Source organism: Hyperoodon ampullatus (genome assembly GCF_949752795.1).
Source record: "Hyperoodon ampullatus genome assembly, chromosome: 9".
Lineage (NCBI taxonomy): Eukaryota > Metazoa > Chordata > Mammalia > Artiodactyla > Ziphiidae > Hyperoodon > Hyperoodon ampullatus.
The window spans coordinates 96,354,061-96,375,629 of NC_136922.1; the positions used below are offsets into that span (position 1 = coordinate 96,354,061).

General features: G+C 40.6%; 1 protein-coding gene across 1 annotated transcript in view; it reads left to right on the top strand.

Annotated features, from left to right (window-relative positions):
• The window catches only part of AGK (acylglycerol kinase), a gene marked incomplete at both ends in the record, with an annotated part of 80,454 nt that overhangs the window by 19,369 nt on the left and 39,516 nt on the right, over window positions 1-21,569 (top strand). The window contains 4 exons of the mRNA XM_079711812.1: window positions 6,907-6,946; window positions 9,780-9,859; window positions 15,137-15,212; window positions 20,629-20,721. Coding sequence (XP_079567938.1) covers window positions 6,907-6,946; window positions 9,780-9,859; window positions 15,137-15,212; window positions 20,629-20,721 — 289 coding nt within the window. The remainder of the gene's footprint in view (window positions 1-6,906; window positions 6,947-9,779; window positions 9,860-15,136; window positions 15,213-20,628; window positions 20,722-21,569) is intronic.

A 21,569-nucleotide genomic window follows, 5' to 3' on the forward strand; every position in this document is an offset into this window, starting at 1 on the left:
CAGTAGAAGTAGTTGTTACAAACATCTAGTCTTGAAATCTGTTTTGTGTAAAGCAAAAACTGTGTTTGCATGCATGAAGGGAAAAGCTGGTGGTGGAAATTGCTGTACAGTTTGCCTCTAGACTATAGCGGGAAGTCTTTTTTGGGAAATAGGATGGATCCATGTGATTTTTCTCTCCGTGTAGAGTTGTTATTGAAATAACAACTTATCTTATTTTGCAGTACTAAAGTAATAAATACAACATTTATGGCTCAGAATAAATTGAGAGCATCCCACTTCCTGTGGTAGCAGGCATTGTTCATATTCTTTTAAAGCCTCAGGCAGGGTGACATCAGCAGATTTTTTCATTTTCTAATCCAGAAGCTTGTAATTTCTTTCTGTCAAAGAACCCGCATTTTAGTACTGAGCAGACCTTCAGGGACTCTTTTTGATAGGACTACATTTTGTAGCACCTCTTTTAAATTGTGTTAAACTTCCATTCTCTCAGGAGGCAGCATGCTGTAGTGGAAAGAGCATGGGCCTGGAATTTATATACAGTCCTTTATTTTTTTTTTTCCTGGTCACAGGGTCTTCGTTTCCCAATCAGATTCTTGACTCATTAGCAATCTGGAATTTCTGACACCAAACTCAGCCACTGGGACAGTTCTTATGGTGCTTCCTGGTGTACCAAAAGGAGTTCTTGACTTAGCCTTTCTAGAGGGTTCTGGTTCCATTACCCTCTCTGGCAAACATACAGCCCCCTCCCTGGGTCTTCCTGATCTGGTAAAGCTCCTCTGACTGGTTGGAGTTTCCCCTCCTCTCCTGTCCTGCCCCACAGTGAGTCCTCCTCTTGCCCTTTGGTGGTCATGACGCTGAAGACCCATCCCAGCTGATCTCTTGGTTCAGGAATGCCAGATACTCCTACAAAGAATAACCTTCAGTTTATCCTCCAGGACAGAGTCTGCCTGTCTGGGCACAGTGAGTCAGTCTCTCGTGTTCAAACATTTGCCACTCATTTATTAAAGTTATTTATAGAGTATCTTAGATTACCTACGGAGGCTGTGCTCTGTGCTGTGGAAGAGAAAAGGGTGAATTATCCATGACTTCAAGACAGTTCTAATCAAGGAGGAAAGATCCGACAAGCAGCTTTGTGTGTGGTGAGGTAAGGGTGTGGGTGGTATTGTTTGGCCTTCGATTTTTTTTTAAAGGGAGCGGGGATAAAATGACCACATCCTTGGAGGGGAAAAGTGCAGTCCGCTCTGTCTTTTAGGAACAGCAAGGCATGCAGTTTGCCAGGAGTAGAGGCAGCATCAGGAGCATGATGGGAGATAAGGGAAAGGATGCTTAGCCTTTTTCCTTGCTTGTCCACCACATCTTTCCTTTGGCTTTGAGATGAGGTGCAGTCTCCATTTACTTGAGAGTCATGTGGTGTTCTCTGTGGAGGGTCCCAACGTGCAGGGTATCTCTTCCGGCTTCTGCTTTCACCTACTCATGGAGGTGATCTTATCCCCTCTCACCCGTCCTATTACCATGTGTGTCTTCAGTCAAGAGCTCCGTCTGGAATTCCAGATGTGTATTTCCAGCTGTGCCCCGGAGCCTTCCACCTGCTCTCTCATCACTGTCTCCGATTGACCGATCCAAAACTAAACTCAGCTTCCTCCCTCCTCCACCTGTCCCTCCTCCTGCCTTCCATCTCTGTGACAGGTACCACCTTCCGCTGCCTTCCACCGGAAGGTCAAGGCGGAAATGTGGGCACCATCTTTGACCCCTCCCTTCTCATTGGTTCCCATGAGCCAGCCCTTACGTTTACCTCCCAAATGTCTGCTGCGTCTGTCTTCTCTCCGTCCCCACTACCTCGATCCTGGTTCTAGTCCTCATCGCTGACCTGCGTTCCTGAAGAATCCCCCCTGGGCTCCCTGGGTTCAGTCTTACCTTTGACCCTTGCCCTCTTGACACTGCAGCCAGAAGGATCCTTCTACAATGTAAACCCGATCATATCAGTTCTCTTCTTAAAACCCTCTAATGGCTTCTTATGGCCCTTAGGATAAAATCCCCATTCCTTAAATAGGTTAAAAAAGGCTCTTGGGGCTTCCCTGGTGGCGCAGTGGTTGCGAGTCCGCCTGCCGATGCAGGGGACGCGGGTTCGTGCCCCGGTCTGGGAAGATCCCACATGCCGCGCAGCGGCTGGGCCCGTGAGCCATGGCCGCTGAGCCTGCGCGTCCGGAGCCTGTGCTCCGCAACGGGAGAGGCCACAACGGTGAGAAGCCCGCGTACCGCAAAAAAAACAAAAACAAAAAAGAAAAAAAAAAAAAAAAAAAGGCTCTTGGTGGTCTGGCTGGTACCTGGCTTCTCCCTGGCTTGCTGCCTGCAGCTGTCCCGAACTGCTTTCAGTTTCCTACCTTGGTCGTGATCTAGCGCTTGCAGGCTTTTCACATACGCTTTCCTCTGCCCGCATTCTCCTCCCTATTTTTGCCTGGCTACTTTTTATTTATCTCCCAGATCTCAACTTCACTGTCCCTGTAAAAAGTCTTCTCTAATTCCTTCAAGACTAGGTTAGATGCCCCTATTATATGCCCCTTTCATGGTGCACATAAAAGTCACATCATTTGATGATTGCCAGTCGAATTGTCTTTCTTCCCTTCTCAAGTGTAAACTTCATGAGGATGGGGAATGTTGGGCTTATTCACTGGTATATCCCAGACATCTAGCACAGTGCCTGGCATATTATCTATCAAGAAACATGTCTTTTACTATATCACTGATATTTACCAAGAGCTATTCTTTGCCAAGTGGATCCTAAGCTTCTTCAGATCAGGACCAAATCTTGTTCATGGTGCTGTACCTGGCACTTTGTGTTAAATAAGTTTGTTTCACCAATCACTTTTGGGAGCTTTATTCCACCTGAACTTATTTAAAAAAATTATATGAATGTAAATCTTAAGAGTTATATTAGATGAAACTAGGAAGTAATGTGATAAATTTAATAAATGTGCTATAATGTATACATCCAAAGGAGTATTGCCCATTCAGTATTGTCTGAAATTAAAAAGAAAGAGCCTTAAGGCACTTGCTGTAGGGTTAGGTTGGCATGGGTTTGAAACCCAGCTCTCCCGCTTCTCTGAGCCTGGACTTCCTCGTCAGTAAGATGAGAATATAATGCCTGCCTTGGCAAGGTTGTTGCAGAGATTAAAGGTTTATGAAAACAACTGCCATAGTGTCTGGCACACAGTAGTTGTTCTGTGAATTTTAAGTTATTTTCTATTCCACCAACGCAGCCATTACAGAAAATGTTTTTGAAATTTCTTTTTTGAAATAGATTTTAGAGCTTTCTGTAGACCATCAGAATATGTCAATAGGAGAAATATTTTTTCCTTTGAGGATACGTTTGATTTTTAGAGACAGTTTGGTTCAGAGAGCGTGATCAACATGGTTAATACCATTTTTGATATTTAAAAAATTAAGTGTGATTATAATGAGGATTTCTTTTGTAGTATCTAAATTGGTACATATTCTGGCTTTCTCACGGGTTGCATTGGCAGCATGCACGTTCCATTAGACACGGTAAAATCCAGGGAATTAACTATCAAAAAATCTATTGATATTGAATAGCAGCCTGATACATCAAGCAGTATTAGTAAGCTCGAGAGAGCTGAGATCTTTAATAATAGACTTCATCACAAGTTTAACCATCAAAAAAGCAAAAAAGAATTGAGGAAAAAAGTGATCCAAGGTGCTACCCATATTCTTGTATATGTTTGGGGGTCTTGTGTTTTCAGCTGGGTCCACAGGCATCAGTGTGGCTGATTCAGTAAGGGAGGTGGTATCTACTAATGACCCAGAGGAACCTGGTGCCCTCGGAGGCCTGTCCCTAGTAGGAAGAGGAGGAGCTGGCTTGGGGGAAATGGACAGGTATGTAGAGATAGGTACTCAGCTTTTATAGCAGCATATACTTGTACAGAATAATCCACAGGATGTCTTTGTAGGATAAGAGAGTGGAGGCACAGGTCATTCTGTCTACTAGGAAAACCACGTTGAGGCAAGTGGTTGCAGGAAGACAGTCCTGTGAGGCTGGAAGTGGTACCCCAGGCAGTATGGAAGCTAGACTGAGGGTTAGCCGAGCCCGGGGGAATCTGGTGCCAATGCTCTGCTGACTACAAGGAACCCAGTTTTATTTTATGATCTGGCAGTTACTGAGGGCTCAGTATCTTACCTCATCATTGTACAGAAGGGCATGGGTGTGAGAGATCAAGTCAACTGTACAGGGTTACTGACATGTTAATTATTTTTTACTTTACTAGTTTGTACCCTGAATTTACCTCATCTGGCATGTGTGTGTATTTTGTTGATGTTAGACTAAGTCACCTAGAGCAGTTGATGGAGGGGCAGCGAAGACAAGAGCAGAACATGAATATTTGTGACTCTTGGGTGGGGGAGGGGAGGGGAGCTTGTAGGACTCCCTTCGCCACAGGGTAGTAGGGAGCAGTGTCACTCAAGCAGGGGACCGAACCTGGCTGTAAAGGCGCCTTGTGGGGTAGACCTCACAAGGGATCGGTCCCCCTAAAATCTTCGTTGTAAAACCGTATGTGCTTTTGAGGTACTGGTGTCGTTATAATTGTAATGGGACATTGTCATTGCCCTTAGGTTTCAGGTGGGCAGCAGAGATACTTCCCCTTAGGGAAGAGGTACTTCCACTTTCTCACAGAAGCTGACTGCTCTGTGAAACCTAGGAGTCCTCCTCCAGCCTGGCTATGGAAGAAAAATCCATAGCCTTTGACTGCAGCCATGGCAGAAAGCAAAAGATTGTTTAATTTTTTTAGTCCAAACTTAAATGTCAAAATTAGATTTGAATGACTATAAAAATGCAAAATTCAAGGTCTTTGATATTATGAAAAAGGTCTAGAGAGAAAATTTAAGTGAAATAACACTTTTCTCCTTTTAATTCTTTCCTATAAATTGTTTATTGGTCATGTTTTCTGGGTATTAGTTTTCTTAACTGTTGTTAACCAGGTTGAAGTTATTATCTTAGCAGTGCCAGCAACATGCATTAGAATTGACTCTTACAAGGAGAAGATTCTGGAACCCAGTAGGCAGTCAACCATTTAAAGTGCTCTTAAGGTATAAGTGGCACAAACATTTTAGAAAGCTTTATGCTAAATAGATGAACATGTTCTGATAGAATGTTTTCATTTTTGCAAGGCAAAATTTTGCCTCATGCCCAAATTTTCTGTTTATGATATAATTGAGTATCTGTCTGTGATATAAAAAATAAGAGATTTAGATCAGCAGTCCCCAACCTTTTGGCACCAGGGACCAGTTTCATGGAAGACAGTTTTTCCAGGGACCGGGTGTGTGTGGGGGATGGTTTTGGGGTGATTCAAGCGCATTACATTTATTGTGCACTTTATTTCTTTATTATTACATTGTAATATATAATGAAATAATTATACAACTCACCATAATGCAGAATCAGTGGGAGCCCTGAGCTTGTTTTCCTGCAACTAGATGGTCCCATCTGGGGGTGATGGGAGACAGTGACACCTGAAGTGTGGTGCTTATGTCCAGTCTACTGCGTAAGGTGCAGCTTAATTGTCACTTGCCACTCACTGATAGGGTTTTGATATGAGTCTGCAGGCAGTTGATTTATTACAGTCTCTGTGCAGCCAAACCTCTGTGCTAATGATAACCTGTATCTGCAGCTGCTCCCCAGCGCTAGCATCACCCCCTCAGCTCCACCTCAGATCATCAGGCGTTAGACTCTCGTAGGGAGTGCGCAACCTAGATCCCTCACGTGCACAGTTCACAGTAGGGTTCGAGCTCCTATGAGAATCCAAGGCCGCTGCTGATCTGACAGGAGGCGGAGCTCAGGTGGTAATGCGAGCGATGGGGAGCGGCTGTAAATACAAATGAAGCTTCGCTCGCTCACCCACTGCTCACCTCCTGCTGTGTGGCCTGGTTCCTAGCAGGCCACAGACTGGTTCCAGTCTGTGGCCCGGGGGTTGGGGACCCCTGATTTAGATAAAACATTAGCAGAAGCAACTGCATATTAAATTTATTTCTGGCAAATGACCTGAATAATTTCTACTGGGTAAGAAAAATGCAGGGTATGTGCATTCATTTTCTATTGCTGCCCTAACAAATTACCACAAACTTAGTGATCTAACACAACACAAATTTATTATGTTACGGTTTTGTGGATTAGAGGTCCAACACAAGTCTCACTGGGCTAAAATGATGGTGTTGGCAAGGACAGCATTCCTTCTGGAGGCTCTGGGGTGAACCCATTTCCTTGCCGTCACAGCTTCTGGAGGGTACCCACACTCCTTGACTTATGGCCACCTTCCATCTTCAAAGCCAGTGAGGTTGCATCTTTCTGACCATCCTTCCATGGTCATATTTGCTGCTGAAGTTTCTCTGCTTTTAAGGACCCTTGTGGTTTGATTGGGCCCACCTGGATAATCCAGGATTCTCTCCTTATCTCCAGATCCTAACTTAGTCACATCTGCAAAATCCCTTTTGCCATATGAGATAACATTTTCAGGTTCTGGGATGTGGACATCCTTTTTTTTTTCTTTGGCCGAGCCACGCAGCTTGCAGGATCTTAGTTCCCCGGCCAGGGATTGAACTCAGGCCCACGGCAGTGTAAGCGCTGAGTCCTAACCACTGGACTGCCAGGGAATTCCCAGATGTGGACATCTTAGATGGAGGAGGGATTATCATGCCTCCCATAGCATGGAAACCTAACATTGGGTTTCATTCAGAGAAAGTATTTTTCAAATGTGCCCATGATTTGTTACAGGTCTTAAGAAACTTTGACTTGGGTATTTTATAGGGAAGAGTTATACATATTTTTAAAAATGATGATGATTTGCTTGGATCTGAACCTACTTATTAAAGCTAACGTTCATTCTGTTTTGTTTACTTTGATAGTGATAACCTGCTAAGGAGAGCAGCCTGTCAAGAAGCTCAGGTAATGCCATTTAATATGAAACAATTAAAACCCGCCTTATCTCCACTGTGCAGAAATCTCAGGCTGTTCCAGGGGGACTTGCACAGTGCCTTGCATCAGTGCAGCTTGGCTATTTTTTCCCCACTATCGGGATGAATCAGGCTGCCAGCCAACTCTTCATAGAACTGGAGGAAGTTAACAGTCTGGTGAAGAGCAGTTCTAACGCCCAGCCCTTTAGACTTGTTTACTTCTGGATTAGTCCAGAGAACACAGAACTGGACTGGTTGGCACTCTGGGAATTTGTTCATGTCTGCAGGTGTCCTTGAAGATCTGGCTAAAGCCCGAATCATCCCTAATCCGAATAACCCCCAAGGATATCAGCTCAGAACAGGTGTTACCTCTCAAAGTCAAATCTTAAAATTGTTGATTCATATTTTTAAAGCCTGTCTCTTTAGCACAACTGATTCAGACCGTCTCCCATGATATTGCACTTAAATATTCATCTATCTAGTTGTAGCTGAATTGTTAATCCTTTCAAGTTTAAGGCCACATTTTTGTTCTTCCCTCCCCTCCAAATGTGTGCGTTATACATTGCAGATTAATTTGCACGACTGAGTTGCCTTTTTGTTATGTCATTCAGGCATACGATGTCAGAAATACCAAAAAAGAAACATGAAACTAAAAAATGACAAAAGACATGATGCATTTAGTAGGAGAGGTGGGTGGCAGACCTCATGTTTGTTTTTGAAATGTTTCCGTGGATGACAATGACAATAGACACTATTAATAAATTCCTCTCTTTAGTCATTCCCTAACTGTTCTAAATCCGTGTTTCAAGAATTCGATTGCTTTGTTGTTTTTATCTCTTATGGCTCTAAGCTGTTTTGGAAATCAATTCAAATAAACTTTAATATTAAATTTGAGGTGATCTTTACCCCAAGCTAATTTTCCATTAGCAACTGGAAAATCCTCTTGGGAGGGGAAGGCTTTCCCCCTTGAAGGAAGAGTGGTCATGGGATACTCCCTTTCTTGTGCAAAGTAAATACCTCCACCTCTGTTCTGAACTCCATCTCCGCTTACTTTTCCCACTGTTCTAATTCTCTACTTCCCGACACCCATTTAGCTCCTTCCATCTGAAAAAAGGAAGCGAATTCATCCTTGTAGCCCCCTCCCTCTAGTTACTTTTCCTGTTTGTGTCCTTCCCTTTTCAGTCTAAATTCTTGAAAGAATATGATTTTTTTTTTTTTTTTTTGCGGTACGCGGGCCTCTCACTGTTGTGGCCTCTCCCGTTGTGGAGCACAGGCTCCGGACGTGCACGCTCAGCGGCCGTGGCTCACGGGCCCAGCCGCTCCGCGGCATGTGGGATCTTCCCGGACCGGGGCACGAACCCGTGTCCCCTGCATCGGCAGGCGGACTCTCAACCGCTGTGCCACCAGGGAAGCCCTATTTTTTTTTTTTAATCTCACATAAACTCACCTCATTGTAGTCTCATGTAAACCTGAGACATGAGTTGCAGGTAGATAAGACTTCTAGAGGTTAAAAACCCAGGACCAGGAGGAATAATCTAGAACTGTAGATCTGGAATCTGGCAGGTTAATTGAATCATTTCTGACCAAATCTCAGAAATAGTATGGATAGAAAAAGAACAAATTACAATATTTAGAGATTTGTTAAGATGTTAAGATCTAACTCAGTAAGAGTGAAAACAGAGTAGTAATTATAACGTACACAGAAACTTTTTACAAAGAAATAGTATGTCTTTCTGAAGTATTCAGAAATAGAAGTTTATTTTTTTTAAAGCAAGAAATAGACAGTGGTGACAAAGGATCTCCAGTGGGCTGTCAGGGAGGTGGTAGAGTTGGGATCAGTTACTTAATAAAAATCTTGGTATAACTTCCATTTTTCTCCTATCTTTACTTTGTGCTTCTGTACTTAATTCTACCTTCTTGGCCCAGACCTACTTCCCACCATCTACGACTCGCCATTTTGCCCTCTTTGGGGTTTTCCTATTCTCATTCCTTTTACTGACCACTTCCTCCTCCCGTTACTTCCCATTTTCACTCCTCGCATCTAGTCCTCTGGGTGTCTCAACTCTGCCTCATCATTTATTAGCGCTTTAGAGCTGATAGCGTAGACGTTTGGAGTTAGATTCATATAACTTCTAGGCTTGTAATTTATTCACACTTTGACTTTGACTGACTTAATCTTTCTGAATCTTGGCTTTCTCATCTGTAAACATGGGACTGTTTAATACCTCCTTGGTTTCTAAGAACTAAGAATTAATATGTGTGGAAGTGGCAAATACTAGGTGCTTAGTAAATATTAATTACATTTCTTTTCCTGTACCAGTTGATGCTACTTATCAAGGTTGCAAAGAAAGGAGGCAAATAGAGTATTAGATTTATTTTTTACGTGTATGAAGATACGAAGATTAACTGGTAACGTGAAGATTCTTCATGAATAAGCTTTAGTAATAAGTTAAAAGAGAAAAAGGTTATATTCTGAAAACTAAAGACAAATTAAACTTCCTTTGTGACAGACTACGGACTTACTGGTTGTAATAAACCTAGTCATATCTTACAGAGAAAAGAAACGTTACTTACCTTTAGTAGGTGAATGAAGCAGGGCGTTTTATTACAATATAAAATTCAGCTTATTTTCATTTAATAAAGGTGCACTTTTATTGTTGTTGTTTATGGTGGGGTTGTCAACGTGAAATCCAGAAAGAACATTTGTTTCCCCAGGGTAGACGCCGTATCTGCCAGAAGTAAATTCTTTTGGAATGAAGGAATATATGTGCTCACTAACTGAATAGAAGGACATTTACTGAAAACTTTTCTTTGTTCCCTTTTAGGTGTTTGGCAATCAACTTATTCCTCCCAATGCACAAGTGAAGAAGGCAACCGTCTTTCTCAATCCTGCTGCTTGCAAAGGGTAGTTTGTGATTTGTTATAGATTTGGTTTTTCTAAGGGGAAAAGAGTCACAGAATACTAGGCAGCTGGTTGGATTGTGTGGAACTGGAGCTACTAGGTTCAGGACGCTTGTAACACTAAGATTCAACTGTCATGTAGAAATCACAGTTAATCAGATATAACTGTAAAGCTAACTGATGCCTAGCTAACTGGTCCAGTTGAAGTTTAATAATTATTCCAGAATTAACACTCTCAAATCAGTCTTATCTGCTTGGTGGTAGCCCCCTTGGGAACAACTTCTGCTGCTGTGATGTAAATTACGAGTCCGTCTCTGTTACAAGATGTTCAGAGATTGCCGAAAGCACTGTGGCCTTGTGAGGTCAGAAACATTCTTTCCCAAAGTGGTGAATGTAGAGTTAGGTCTTGGAGGTCAGTCAAGGGAGAACACTCAGTGTTCCCGACTGACGAAATGGCCCATGGGGCGGCGGCCTACAGACAGGAGTGCCGACTACTGTCCTTTGCTGTGTCACAGGAAAGTCTGTAAACTGGTCTGGTTGGCCTTGAGGGGTCATGGAAGGCAACTGTGAGAATTAAGATGTGAAGAATAGCTGGGACCTTGGTCGACAGTCATGTGTCCATGTTCATTTATTGTAACAAATGTACCACACGGGTGCAGGATATTGAAAGTGAGGGAGGTTTTGTGTGTGTGTGTGTGTGTGTGTGTGTGTGTGTGTAGGGGAGCAGGGTGTGTGTGAGAACTCTCTGTATTGTCCTCTCATTTTTACTGTGAACCTAACAACTGCTCTGAAAAATAGTCTATTAATTTTTAAAAGTACCGTAAGCGAAATAAAAAAATTTTTTTTTATATTGCTAGTTAGGTACAACTCTCATTCAGTTGGAAAGGTAAATAAGACTTTGGGTGGCTTTTATTTTATTTTTTTTATTTATTTATTTTTTTTTCGGTACGCGGGCCTCTCACTGCTGTGGCCTCTCCCGTTGTGGAGCACAGGCTCCGGACGTGCAGGCTCAGCAGCCATGGCTCACGGGCCCAGCCGCTCCACGGCATGTGGGATCTTCCCAGACCCGGGTACGAACCCGTATCCCCTGCATCGGCAGGCGGACTCTCAACCACTGCGCCACCAGGGAAGCCCTGGGTGGCTTTTAGAAGAAATCATTTAAAATTTAAAATTATTTTTTAAAAACAGTAAGAATTAAAGGGTTGAGGGGGACAAAAAGTGATACCTTTTATTCTATCTAACGGCCAGAACACTCCTTTTTGTCCTGACTGAGGAAAAATTAATAAGTATGTATTAGATTGGATTCTCTAAGTTCGAAGTCAAATGGCATTAAGATAATAAGAACAGCAACAAAAAGCATAGTTGGTAGTAGCTTCTAAGTGGTAAGGTTAACATTGGAGAGAAACGCAGGGGCTCTGGAATAAGCTTCTCTAGTCGCTTCTTGGGAGGTAGTGTGTGTGGCTTCACAGATGTGAGGGCTAGTCACGCCTTCTTTCTTTTTCATTCAGCAGTTTAAGATATTTACCTACAGATTGTCTAAATCGGCTCCATTACTCTACCTAATTGAATCATATTTGCCCAGCTTTGTTGGAGCCACTTCCCGCCCCCATAAACATACCAGTCTTAAGGCCTCTTGTTCATTCTTGTTTAAAACCAACACTGAACAAAAAATATCAACAAAGGTTCTAACACAACACAATCAAAATACCCAAGATAACTAAATAGTCACTGGCAGCCTGTGGGAGAAGCTAGCAGGGAACTGGGTGTATCCTGTGTATACTCTTCCCTGCTCTGTGATACTGCCGGTGTTGCTTAACTTCTTAAATCCTCAATTTACTCATCTGTAAAGTGTGAAAAGTAATAGCGCATGCCTTATAAAAGTTACCATGTCATTCTTTAGGATTAAATGAGGTAATGCCTATAAGGTATTCAGCATTCTTTCCATTTCCTAGTTAGCACTTGATAAAAGAAATATAAGCTGCTGTTCTTGGTATTACTGACCTGTAGGCTGGGTCAGAAGGTTCTCTCCTTGGCTCTCCCACCCTTGGATCTCTCCTTTTGCCTCCGTTGTTGTAACTGCTCCAGGTCCTATTCCTTTAGAGATCTAGTAAGTTAGTAACTTGCTAATTCTCTTGAAATATATGGTAGTTTGTTTAAGCTATAATCAGTCATTTTGAGTTCCTACTTGAGATATTTGCATTTTTAAAAAATGAATAAGTGTATTTGCATTTTTAAAGGTAGGTTCTTGTTGGAAAGTGTAATACCTTTATCTGCAGGCTAGGGTAAGGAAAGTGTTTCTTTTCTCAAGTCATGGTTCTCTTTAACAAGGTGAATCCTTGCATGCTTCTAGGAAGCAGCCACTTTGAAACTCTCCAGCATCTTTTTTTAAAGATTTCACTGTTTAACTGTACTATTTTTGTCATCTTGGCTCTGACCTGACACATAACTTATAATTTATCATGTAGCTATTTCATTATGTAGTACTGGTTTAAAACTACATTAGAGCTTTAGGAAATAACTGTGTTTTGCATTAATAAATAATACATTAAGGAGTAATTATTTTGTGTGTGCGTGTGAACCTGCAGATTGCTAGAGGTATGGAAAGTTTTATTTAACTCTGGTGCTATCTCACCCTTAATTATATAATAAATAATACATTTATTACTGGTAACACTTGTTTTTCAATCTTTTATGTGGAATATTAGAAGGAAAAAAAATGCCTTCCCTTCCGCTTTAGAGATTTTCTGTACCTGTGGCATCACAAAGATGTGAATAAAGGCCCAAATGTTCAAATCTTTTTTCTTTCTTTCTTTTTTAAATTGAAGTATAGTTGATTTACAGTCTTGTGTTAGTTTGAGGTGTACAGCAAAATGATTGTTATATATACATACATATATTTTTTTCAGATACTTTTCCATTGTAGGTTATTATAAGTTATTGAATATAGTTCCCTATGCTATACAGTAAATTCTTATTGTTTATCTATTTTATATATAGTAGTGTGTATCTGTTAATCCCATACTCCTACTTTATCCATTCCCCCTTTGGTAGCCATAACTGTTTTCTATGTCTGTGAGTCTGTTTCTATTTTTAAATAAATTCATTTGTATTATTTTTTAGATTCCACATATAAGTAATATCATATAATATTTGTCTTTCTCTTTCTGTCTTACTTCACTTAGTATGATAATCTCTAGGTCCATCCATGTTGCTGCAAATGACAATATTTCATTCTTTTATGGCTGAGTAATATTCCTTTATATATAATGTATATAATATATTCTACACACACACACACATCTTTATCCATTCATCTGTTAATGGACACTTAGGTTGCTTCCATGTCTTGGCTATTGTAAATAGTGCTGCTATGAACACTGGGGTGCATGTATCTTTTCGAATTAGAGTTTTCATCTTTTCTGGATATGTGCCCAGGAGTGGGATTGCTGGATCATATGGTACTTCTATTTTTAGTTTTTTAAGGAACCTCCATAATGTTCTCCATAGTGGCTGCACCAATTTACATTCCTACCAACAGTGTAGGAGGGTTCCTTTTTCTCCACACCCTCTCCAGCATTTATTCTTTGTAGACTTTTTGAGGATGGCCATTCTGAGGTGATACCTCATTTTACTTCTGCAAATCTTATTTGTTTTTTTAAAATTAATTAGTTAACTTATTTATTATTTATGGCTGAGTTGGGTCTTCGTTGCTGTGTGCAGGATTTCTCTAGTTGCGGCGAGTGGGGGCTACTCTTCATTTCAGCGCGCGGGCTTCTCATTGCAGTGGCTTCTCTTGTTGTGGAGCATGGGCTCTAGGCGTGCAGGCTTCAGTAGTTGTGGCTCGCGGGCTCTAGAGCGCAGGCTCAGTAGTTGTGGCGCATGGGCTTAGTTGCTCCGTGGCATGTGGGATCTTCCCAGCCCAGGGCTTGAACCCGTGTCCCCTACATTGACAGGCAGATTCTTAACCACTGCACCACCAGGGAAGCCCAAATCTTATTTCTTAAACTAACTGAGAGGAGCTTATAGATGTGTTGTAAGTGATTAATACAGCTGATTGAGACTTCTCCAGAGTTTTGCTTCTCAGAGATAGATCTAATCCACTTCCACCTGACCCTTTCTTATCAACCTAGTAATAAAAGCAACCCTGCAAGGAGAAATGTTTATAGTATCACTAGCTCGCCTTTTATTTTTGGATTAAGCCCCAGAAATGGTGATCTGGAAAGGAGAAATTTCCATTTAGCCTTTCATGTTCATTCTAATAAGCATTCAGAGCTGTAGAAGAGGGAGGATATATTTGTTTAATTTGCTTATCACGTGCTCAGGTGTGCCCTTGGTTCAAGGTATACTTTTGGTTCTTGTGAAAATTTGCTCAAGCTTCTCAGTTTCTATTTTAATTCATAATCAGAAATGTTTTATGTTCTGTGTTCCATTTGATAGCTATTTCTTTTTAGTTTAAAGAATGTTGAAGTTGGTCTGTGTATAACTCTACATGTTCCTCATTCACTACTTTTGTGTCTGTTTCTAGTATAAAATATTCTTAAGAAAGTTGAAGCATGCATCACTGATAAAAAAAATAATCTTTTTGAAAGAGGACTGAGTAAATGTGGATGTAAAAGTTAGATGTTTGGTGTTGATTGTTTTGAAAGTACTAGTTTTTGTTTTGTTTTGTGATGTGATAGCTGAAAATATTTGGGTAAAAGACAAGTCAGCTGATTGGTATGTTTTAACATCTATTCAACTTTGAGACTCCGCAATTGGGGACTTTTTTGCAGCTTCTGTATCCCTTGATTTCTAGTACATTCTCAGTCAACCACTGGAATGTAAATAAGTTCCATGAGGGCTTATTACATTATACCTCAGTTACACGTATTTTTGTCTGCCTTGTCCTATTGTTTGCCCAGTTCCTAGATGTGTCTAGCACACAGTAGAGGCTCAGTAAATGCTTGTTGAGTGAATCAGACATTGTTGCCTGAATGGAGCCATATCCAGTGTACACACTTCCTCTAGAGGAACTAGATTGTGCACTGTAAGCATCCCACATGGGTAAGAGCTTATTGTATTAGACAAGGGGCAAAATCTTGGAGGCCCCAGAGTGAAAGAGTCCACGTTTATATCCAGAGAAACTCATTACTCTTCACTAGCCTTCCTGTCCTTGAACAAATAGAGGAAACGTGTTCTCTATGCTATTTCTTGTTCTCTTCTAGAGAAGATGGTTGGGCTTTTTATATTTCCTCTTGAGAACTCGTGTTAAAATATTTGTGTTTTTTTCCTTTGTCTACAGCAAAGCCAGGACTCTGTTTGAAAAAAATGCTGCCCCGATTTTACACTTATCTGGCATGGATGTGACTATTGTTAAGGTGAGAACTACTCTAGAATGTTAATTTTATCCAAGCTACCCCTCCTTATAACATATCCTCTCTCTTGACTTCTTAGCAGAAATCACTTATCACTTAGAAGATAAGAACAGAGAAGTCAATGTTGTGTTCTTCTTCTGATAATTAATAAGATAATATTGTTTTTTCCAACCATGGTCAGCTTTTCACTTTCAGAACAGGATTAAATGGAGCCATGAACTTGGCTCCTTTCATCTGACAGATAGGACGTGGAAATATTGTCTCTTGGAAGATGAAAGTTGTTACAGCTGTAAGAATTCTTTTTCTGACTATTAAGAAGAAATTTCAAGTTTGAGTAATTAATTTAATTTCTTGGTAGTTCCGCAGACAGGTAAACATTTTCTTTCTGGTGAGGAATTATTTCAGGTGAGGAATTTTAAGTGGTAAAGCTTTAGAATTTTCGAGATTTGGGTAAGAAGAAATGGGGACAAAAATAAATGAGAGGGAATTGTGCTATTTTAGAAGATGTCTCAAGACTCCACTTTCTTGACTTTAAGTGCTATGTGTGTGGTATGTACATAGGTGTGTGTATTTGGTGAAAATCACTGTTACCATGTTTGTAAATCTATGGTATACCAATTTTTAATATTACACACTTTCATTAAATCATAGAGATTGAACGGTCATTTAGTCCAATTGACCATGCAATGTTGATGTTGAACTCTCTTCTCCAGCTTGTCGGTCTTCTAGTTGTCTGCCTCTGGGGATGGGAGAGTGGGGAAGAAAACTGACATTTATTTCAGGACCTGTAATGCATATTGCAGACTCTACGTATGAGAGATCTGAGAATGGTTATTTAAGACTGATATTGTTTGTTCCTGGAGTGTTTGGTTGCACTCACAAGGAAAACCATCTGGGCCTGGAGCTTTCTTTGAAGGGAAATTTTTTTGTGTATTAAATTTCTTTAATGGCTGTAGAAGTACATCAGGAAGTTCTGTTTCTTCTTGAATTAATTTTAGTAAGGTAAATTTTTTAAAGGAATTTGTGAATTTCATCTAAGTTTTCAAATTAATAGGCATCAAGTTGTTCATAATATCTTCTTTTTAACTTTTAAATTTCTGTAACATCTGAAATACATCATTTTCTTGCTCATTTTATTGTTTATTTGTGCTTTTTTTTTTTTTTTTTGCCCGCCAGTCATGTGAGAGGTGCATCAATTTAATTAATCCTTGCCAAGAACCATTTTTTGGTTTGTTGATCCTTTCATTTATGTTTCTTTCATTAACTTTTGGTCTGTCTTTATTGTTTCCTTCATTCTACTTTCTTTGGCTTTTTTTCTGCTGTTCTTTTTGACATTTTAACTTGGATGTTTATTTCATTAATTTTCACCCTTCTCTCCTGGTGTTTTCTTAGAAAGCTATAAACTTTACTGCTTCAGCTGCATCCTAGGAGTTTTGATATATAATATTTTCATTATCATTCATTTCTAAGTGTTTTCTAATTTTCATCATGATTTTTGTTTGATCTACGAGTTATTCAGCATGTTTTAAAATTTTCAAATCTAAAGTTTTCTCACATCTTTTTGTTAATGGTTTCTGATTTAATTGTGTTATGGTCAAAGAATGTAGTCTATATAATTCCAGCATTTTCAGTTTATTGAGATTTGTTTTATGGCCTAGCATGTGGTTTGTTTTCATAAATGTTTTATGTAGGCCTAAAAAGAATATATATCAGTTATTGGGTACCATGTTCTATATATGTCCATTAAGTCAAGTCTGTTAGTTGTGTGGTTCAAATCTTACATGTCCTTACTGATTTTTTTCTTCTTTTTGAACTATAGATTATTCAGAAAGAGGTGTTAGAAATATCACACTAGATAAATTTGTCTGTTTCTCTATGTAGTTTTATCCACTTTTGCTTTTTTATATTTTGAGACTATGTCAGTAGATGCATTTACATTTCAAATTATTTCATTTTTCTTGCATGTTGACACTGTCATAGAGTTACTCTCTTTAGCACTAATGCTGTCTTTTACTGTGGTCTATTTTATCTAGTATTGTTAGTAACCATACTAGCTTGCTTTGATTAGTTTTTACCTGGTATAATTTTTACTTATCTTTACTTAAGCCATTTTGTATCCTTATATTTTAATGCATCATTGGTAAAGGCATGAAAACAGGATTTTTTTTTTTTTTTTTTTTGCGATACGTGGGCCCCTCACTGTTGTGGCCTCTCCCGTTGCGGAGCACAGGCTCCGGACGTACAGGCTCAGCGGCCATGGCTCACGGGCCCAGCCGCTCTGCAGCATGTGGGATCCTCCTGGACCGGGGCACAAACCCATGTCCCCTGCATCGGCAAGTGGACTCTCAACCACTGCGCCACTGGGGAAGCCCTGACATTTAGGTCTATGATCCATTTTGAGTTAATTTTTGTGAAAGGTATAAGGTTCAATTCTTCTGCATCATTAGGCCACTCTTTATCCTTTCTCTTTGTTGCATTTGGAATTTTCCTCTTAAGATCAGAGCCTCAAATGTGTCATCCCTATTAATGTAATCTTTTAAATTATGGTCTGTTAAATCTCTCAATATCTTTTTGAATTTTGGTTCTTTCACTCATGTACTTATTCATATTTATCAATTTTTCTTGCAAATATTTGAGTACCTACTACAAAGTAAGCTCTGTTCTACATGTTGAGGATACAGTCTGAACAAAACAAGTTTTCCCTCTCTGTCCTCAAAGAGCTTCCATTCAAAGTGAAAAGGAGGGATGCAGATAAAAAACATACAGGGCTTCCCTGGTGGCGCAGTGGTTGAGAGTCCGCCTGCCGATGCAGGGGACACGGGTTCGTACCCCGGTCTGGGAAGATCCCACATGCCATGGAGCAGCTGGGCCCGTGAGCCATGGCTGCTGAGCCTGTGCATCTGGAGCCTGTGCTCCGCAACGGGAGAGGCCACAACAGTGAGAGGCCTGCGTACCACAAAAAACAAACAAACAGAAAAACCATATACAAATAAACATATGATTTGTCAGATGGTGATGAGAACCAAGAAGAAAAAGCAAGCAGGGTAAGGAGACCAAGAGTAATGGCGGTGTTAGTTTAGTTCCGGAGGCCAAGGAAGGCCAGTCTGGTAAGATGACCTTTGGAAGAGACGTGGGGGAAATGAGTGAGTCATGCTGGTAGGTTGGGGAAAGCATCCAGGCTGAGCGTACTGCACATTCAAAGGCTCTGCAGAGGAGTGTACTTGGGGCTTGAGGAAGAGTGAGAGGCAAATGTAGTTGGAGGAGAATGAGCGAGGGGAGACAGGAGAGAGGATGAGGCTGAAGAAGTCAGGAGGGGCAGGATTGTCAGGTTTGTATCATTTACGCATTCAGTCAATTACCTTTCCTCTCTGTTGTTGATAAAGTGTTGTGTAGGAAAAGGCTGAATGGAGAGCCCTAAAGAAATGTCACCAGGAATCTACCTACAATTTGATGTCCCTCCACTGAGCATCTTACTTTGAATGTAGACGTTCAGTTGGTAATCAGTTCACCCAATTGTATTCTAGTATATTGTTCCCACCTATCTCCACCTTGTCCCCAAGGATATTATCAAATAACTTGCCAGGTGCCTTGCTGAAGACCCAATAGAATGTCTGTCTGGATTTCCTGATCTTCTCATCTAGTAATCTGTCAAAGATGAGGATACTCTGAAATGCCTTGTTCTTGGTGAACCCGTGCAAATTCCCAGTGATCACCTATTTCGGGGTGTTCACAAAGCATCCTTTTAATCAGGATCAACATATATTCTCTCTTTTTTAAAAAAATATTTTATTTATTTATTTTTGGCTGCATTGGGTCTTCATTGCTGTGCGCGGGCTTTCTCTAGTTGAGGCGAGCGGGGGCTACTCTTCGTTGCGGTGCATGGGCTTCTCTTGCTGCGGAGCATGGACTCTAGGCGTGCAAGCTTCAGTAGTTGTGGCATGTGGGCTCAGTAGTTGTGGCGCACGGGCTTAGTTGCTCCGCGGCCTGTGGGACCTTCTTGGACCAGGGCTCAGAACCCGTGTCCCCTGCATTGGCAGGCAGATTCCTAACCACTATGCCACCAGGGAAGTCCCTATATTCTTTTTTTAAAAAGTGAAATATTTGGATTGATTGAGCTCAATCACCAGAGGGCAATGATTTAATCAACCATGGGTATGTAATGAAACTGACACAAAAACTCAGAAGGACAGGGTTTGGAGAGCTTCTGGGCTGGTAAACCTGTGGAGATCTGGGGAGAGGTGGTGCGCCCAGAGAGGCCTGGAGACTCCACACTGCTCCCCACACACCTTGCCCCATGTACCTGTTCATTTGTCTGTTCATCTGAATCCTTTCTAATAAACTGATAACTGTAAGGAAAAGAAAAAAGAAATATTTACAAATATATAACCGCAAAGCCAGTCATTTCATTTTTCAGGATAAAAGTAGAACCATTCATCATAAGATTAGATGGTGTTAGTGTAGGGACTTCGTTTTTTGTGTGTTCACTGTGACTTAGTGGCCCAGGTGCTTTAGCCCATCTGACATCCAAATCTTTAATTTTGGCTATTAGTGTGTCTAGTAAAGTGTCAACAGGAGAGAGTGTTTCCTTATTTCAGTATTAGTTGCATTACATTTGTTAAAATTCAGTGTTTGGTTTTAGAGGTGGTGGCTTAGATCATTCATTTAAGTCTACATATGTATCTGAAATGAGGTATTCTCAATACAAATGGTGAGGCTTACATACCATTTAGTCACCATTTTGTGACTGCTTTGAGCCATACCTATATTTCTTTATGTACAATCATAACAAAACCACAGTAACCGTTTATTAGTACAGTGCCAGTTAAGAACAATTACCTTGCTAGTCGCTTTTCATACTGCTTTCCAACAGTATTGGGGGAAGCGCTTTTCCCTTCCTCCAGTACACGTGATTTCATTGATAAGGAAATTAAGATCCTGAGAGTTTAAGGCCATTCAGCTAAAAAGTAGCAGAGTTGGGATTTAATCTGGGTCTCCTGGGCTCTCAAATCTGTGCTCTTTTTATTACATCTGTTTCTCCTTATTTGCATATACACTTGACTTGCTGCTTGCAGATGAATGTCACTGGGTAAACGATGTAATAGAACCTGCACTGGACTAGAAATGATTCCTCTAACTAGCTGACTGTATAACCGAGACAAATTACTAGGTTTGAGTTTTATTTTTAAAGTAAGGAGCCGACTAGATGGTTTCTGAGGTCCCTTCCAGCTCTAAAAATATAAAACTATAAAAACCATACATAGTTGCTTTGATAGCTGTTTAGTTTTTCATGTATATCAATTATGTAGAATTTAAGAAAAGGTTCAGTGTAAAACTTTAAAGAAAATATCCCATATTTTTAGACCTTTGGGCTTGTGGCTCTAGGATGATAAATTTACCAAAGGCTTCCTTTGTATTGCAGACAGATTATGAGGGCCAAGCCAAGAAGCTCCTGGAACTGCTGGAAAACACAGATGTGATCATTGTTGCCGGAGGAGATGGGACTTTGCAGGAGGTGTGGCCGCTCTTCTGTTTGAAACCATTTTGAAAGGGAGGAAAATAGAAATTAGGTCTTGGAGCAGTGGCGTAAAGTGGTTATAATTTAAGGAAATTATTTCTTTGTAATCCATTCTTTTCAGGATTGTTTCTCTCTGAAACAAGTACAGCATTACATTTTTCTCATGTACTTTTATTTCATTGCTTCGTATAAATTCTATACCCAGCACATAGAAGGGTTTTTGTTTTATCAGATTTAAGTCGGATAAAATGGAATAAAACAGGGTACAAAATGGTGCTGGGTGTGAAACGCTTTTTGTATTTTGAAGACGCTATGAAGTAGCCCTGTTTGTTAGGGAATCACTGTTTCAATTATGGGAAGGTTTCTTATAAAATAAACTTAAATAACAACTGCCTTTTTAAAAAATGCATCTGTCCATTCTCACATCATTTCCATCCCATGTAATGTTACCTCCTCATGGTACATTTAGAGGCAGAGGTCTGCATGTTCCGATGTATGCGGTGCTTTTGTTCTACAATTCCATTTCCTTAATGCTTGCTTTGGTCCAATAAGGACAGTAAGTATATTGCCCTGGAAATGCTCTTCTTTTCCAGGGCAATAGACTAGAACCTACATTATGTATTGGAAACCCCTAAAAGTCCCAGTGCAGGTGCCCCTCCCACTCAGTCACCCCATCCTGTGTACCATAAGTCACATCCATACCTCGTTTCTCATTGTCTTTTGCCTCTATTTTGGTGGTTTCATTGGTGTTCAGGGACCAGGAGCTATAACAGCGGACAGGGCACTGTCCTGTGTTTGACTTAGCAATCATGTAAGCCTTAGTAAGCTTCTTTTAAAAAGGCTGT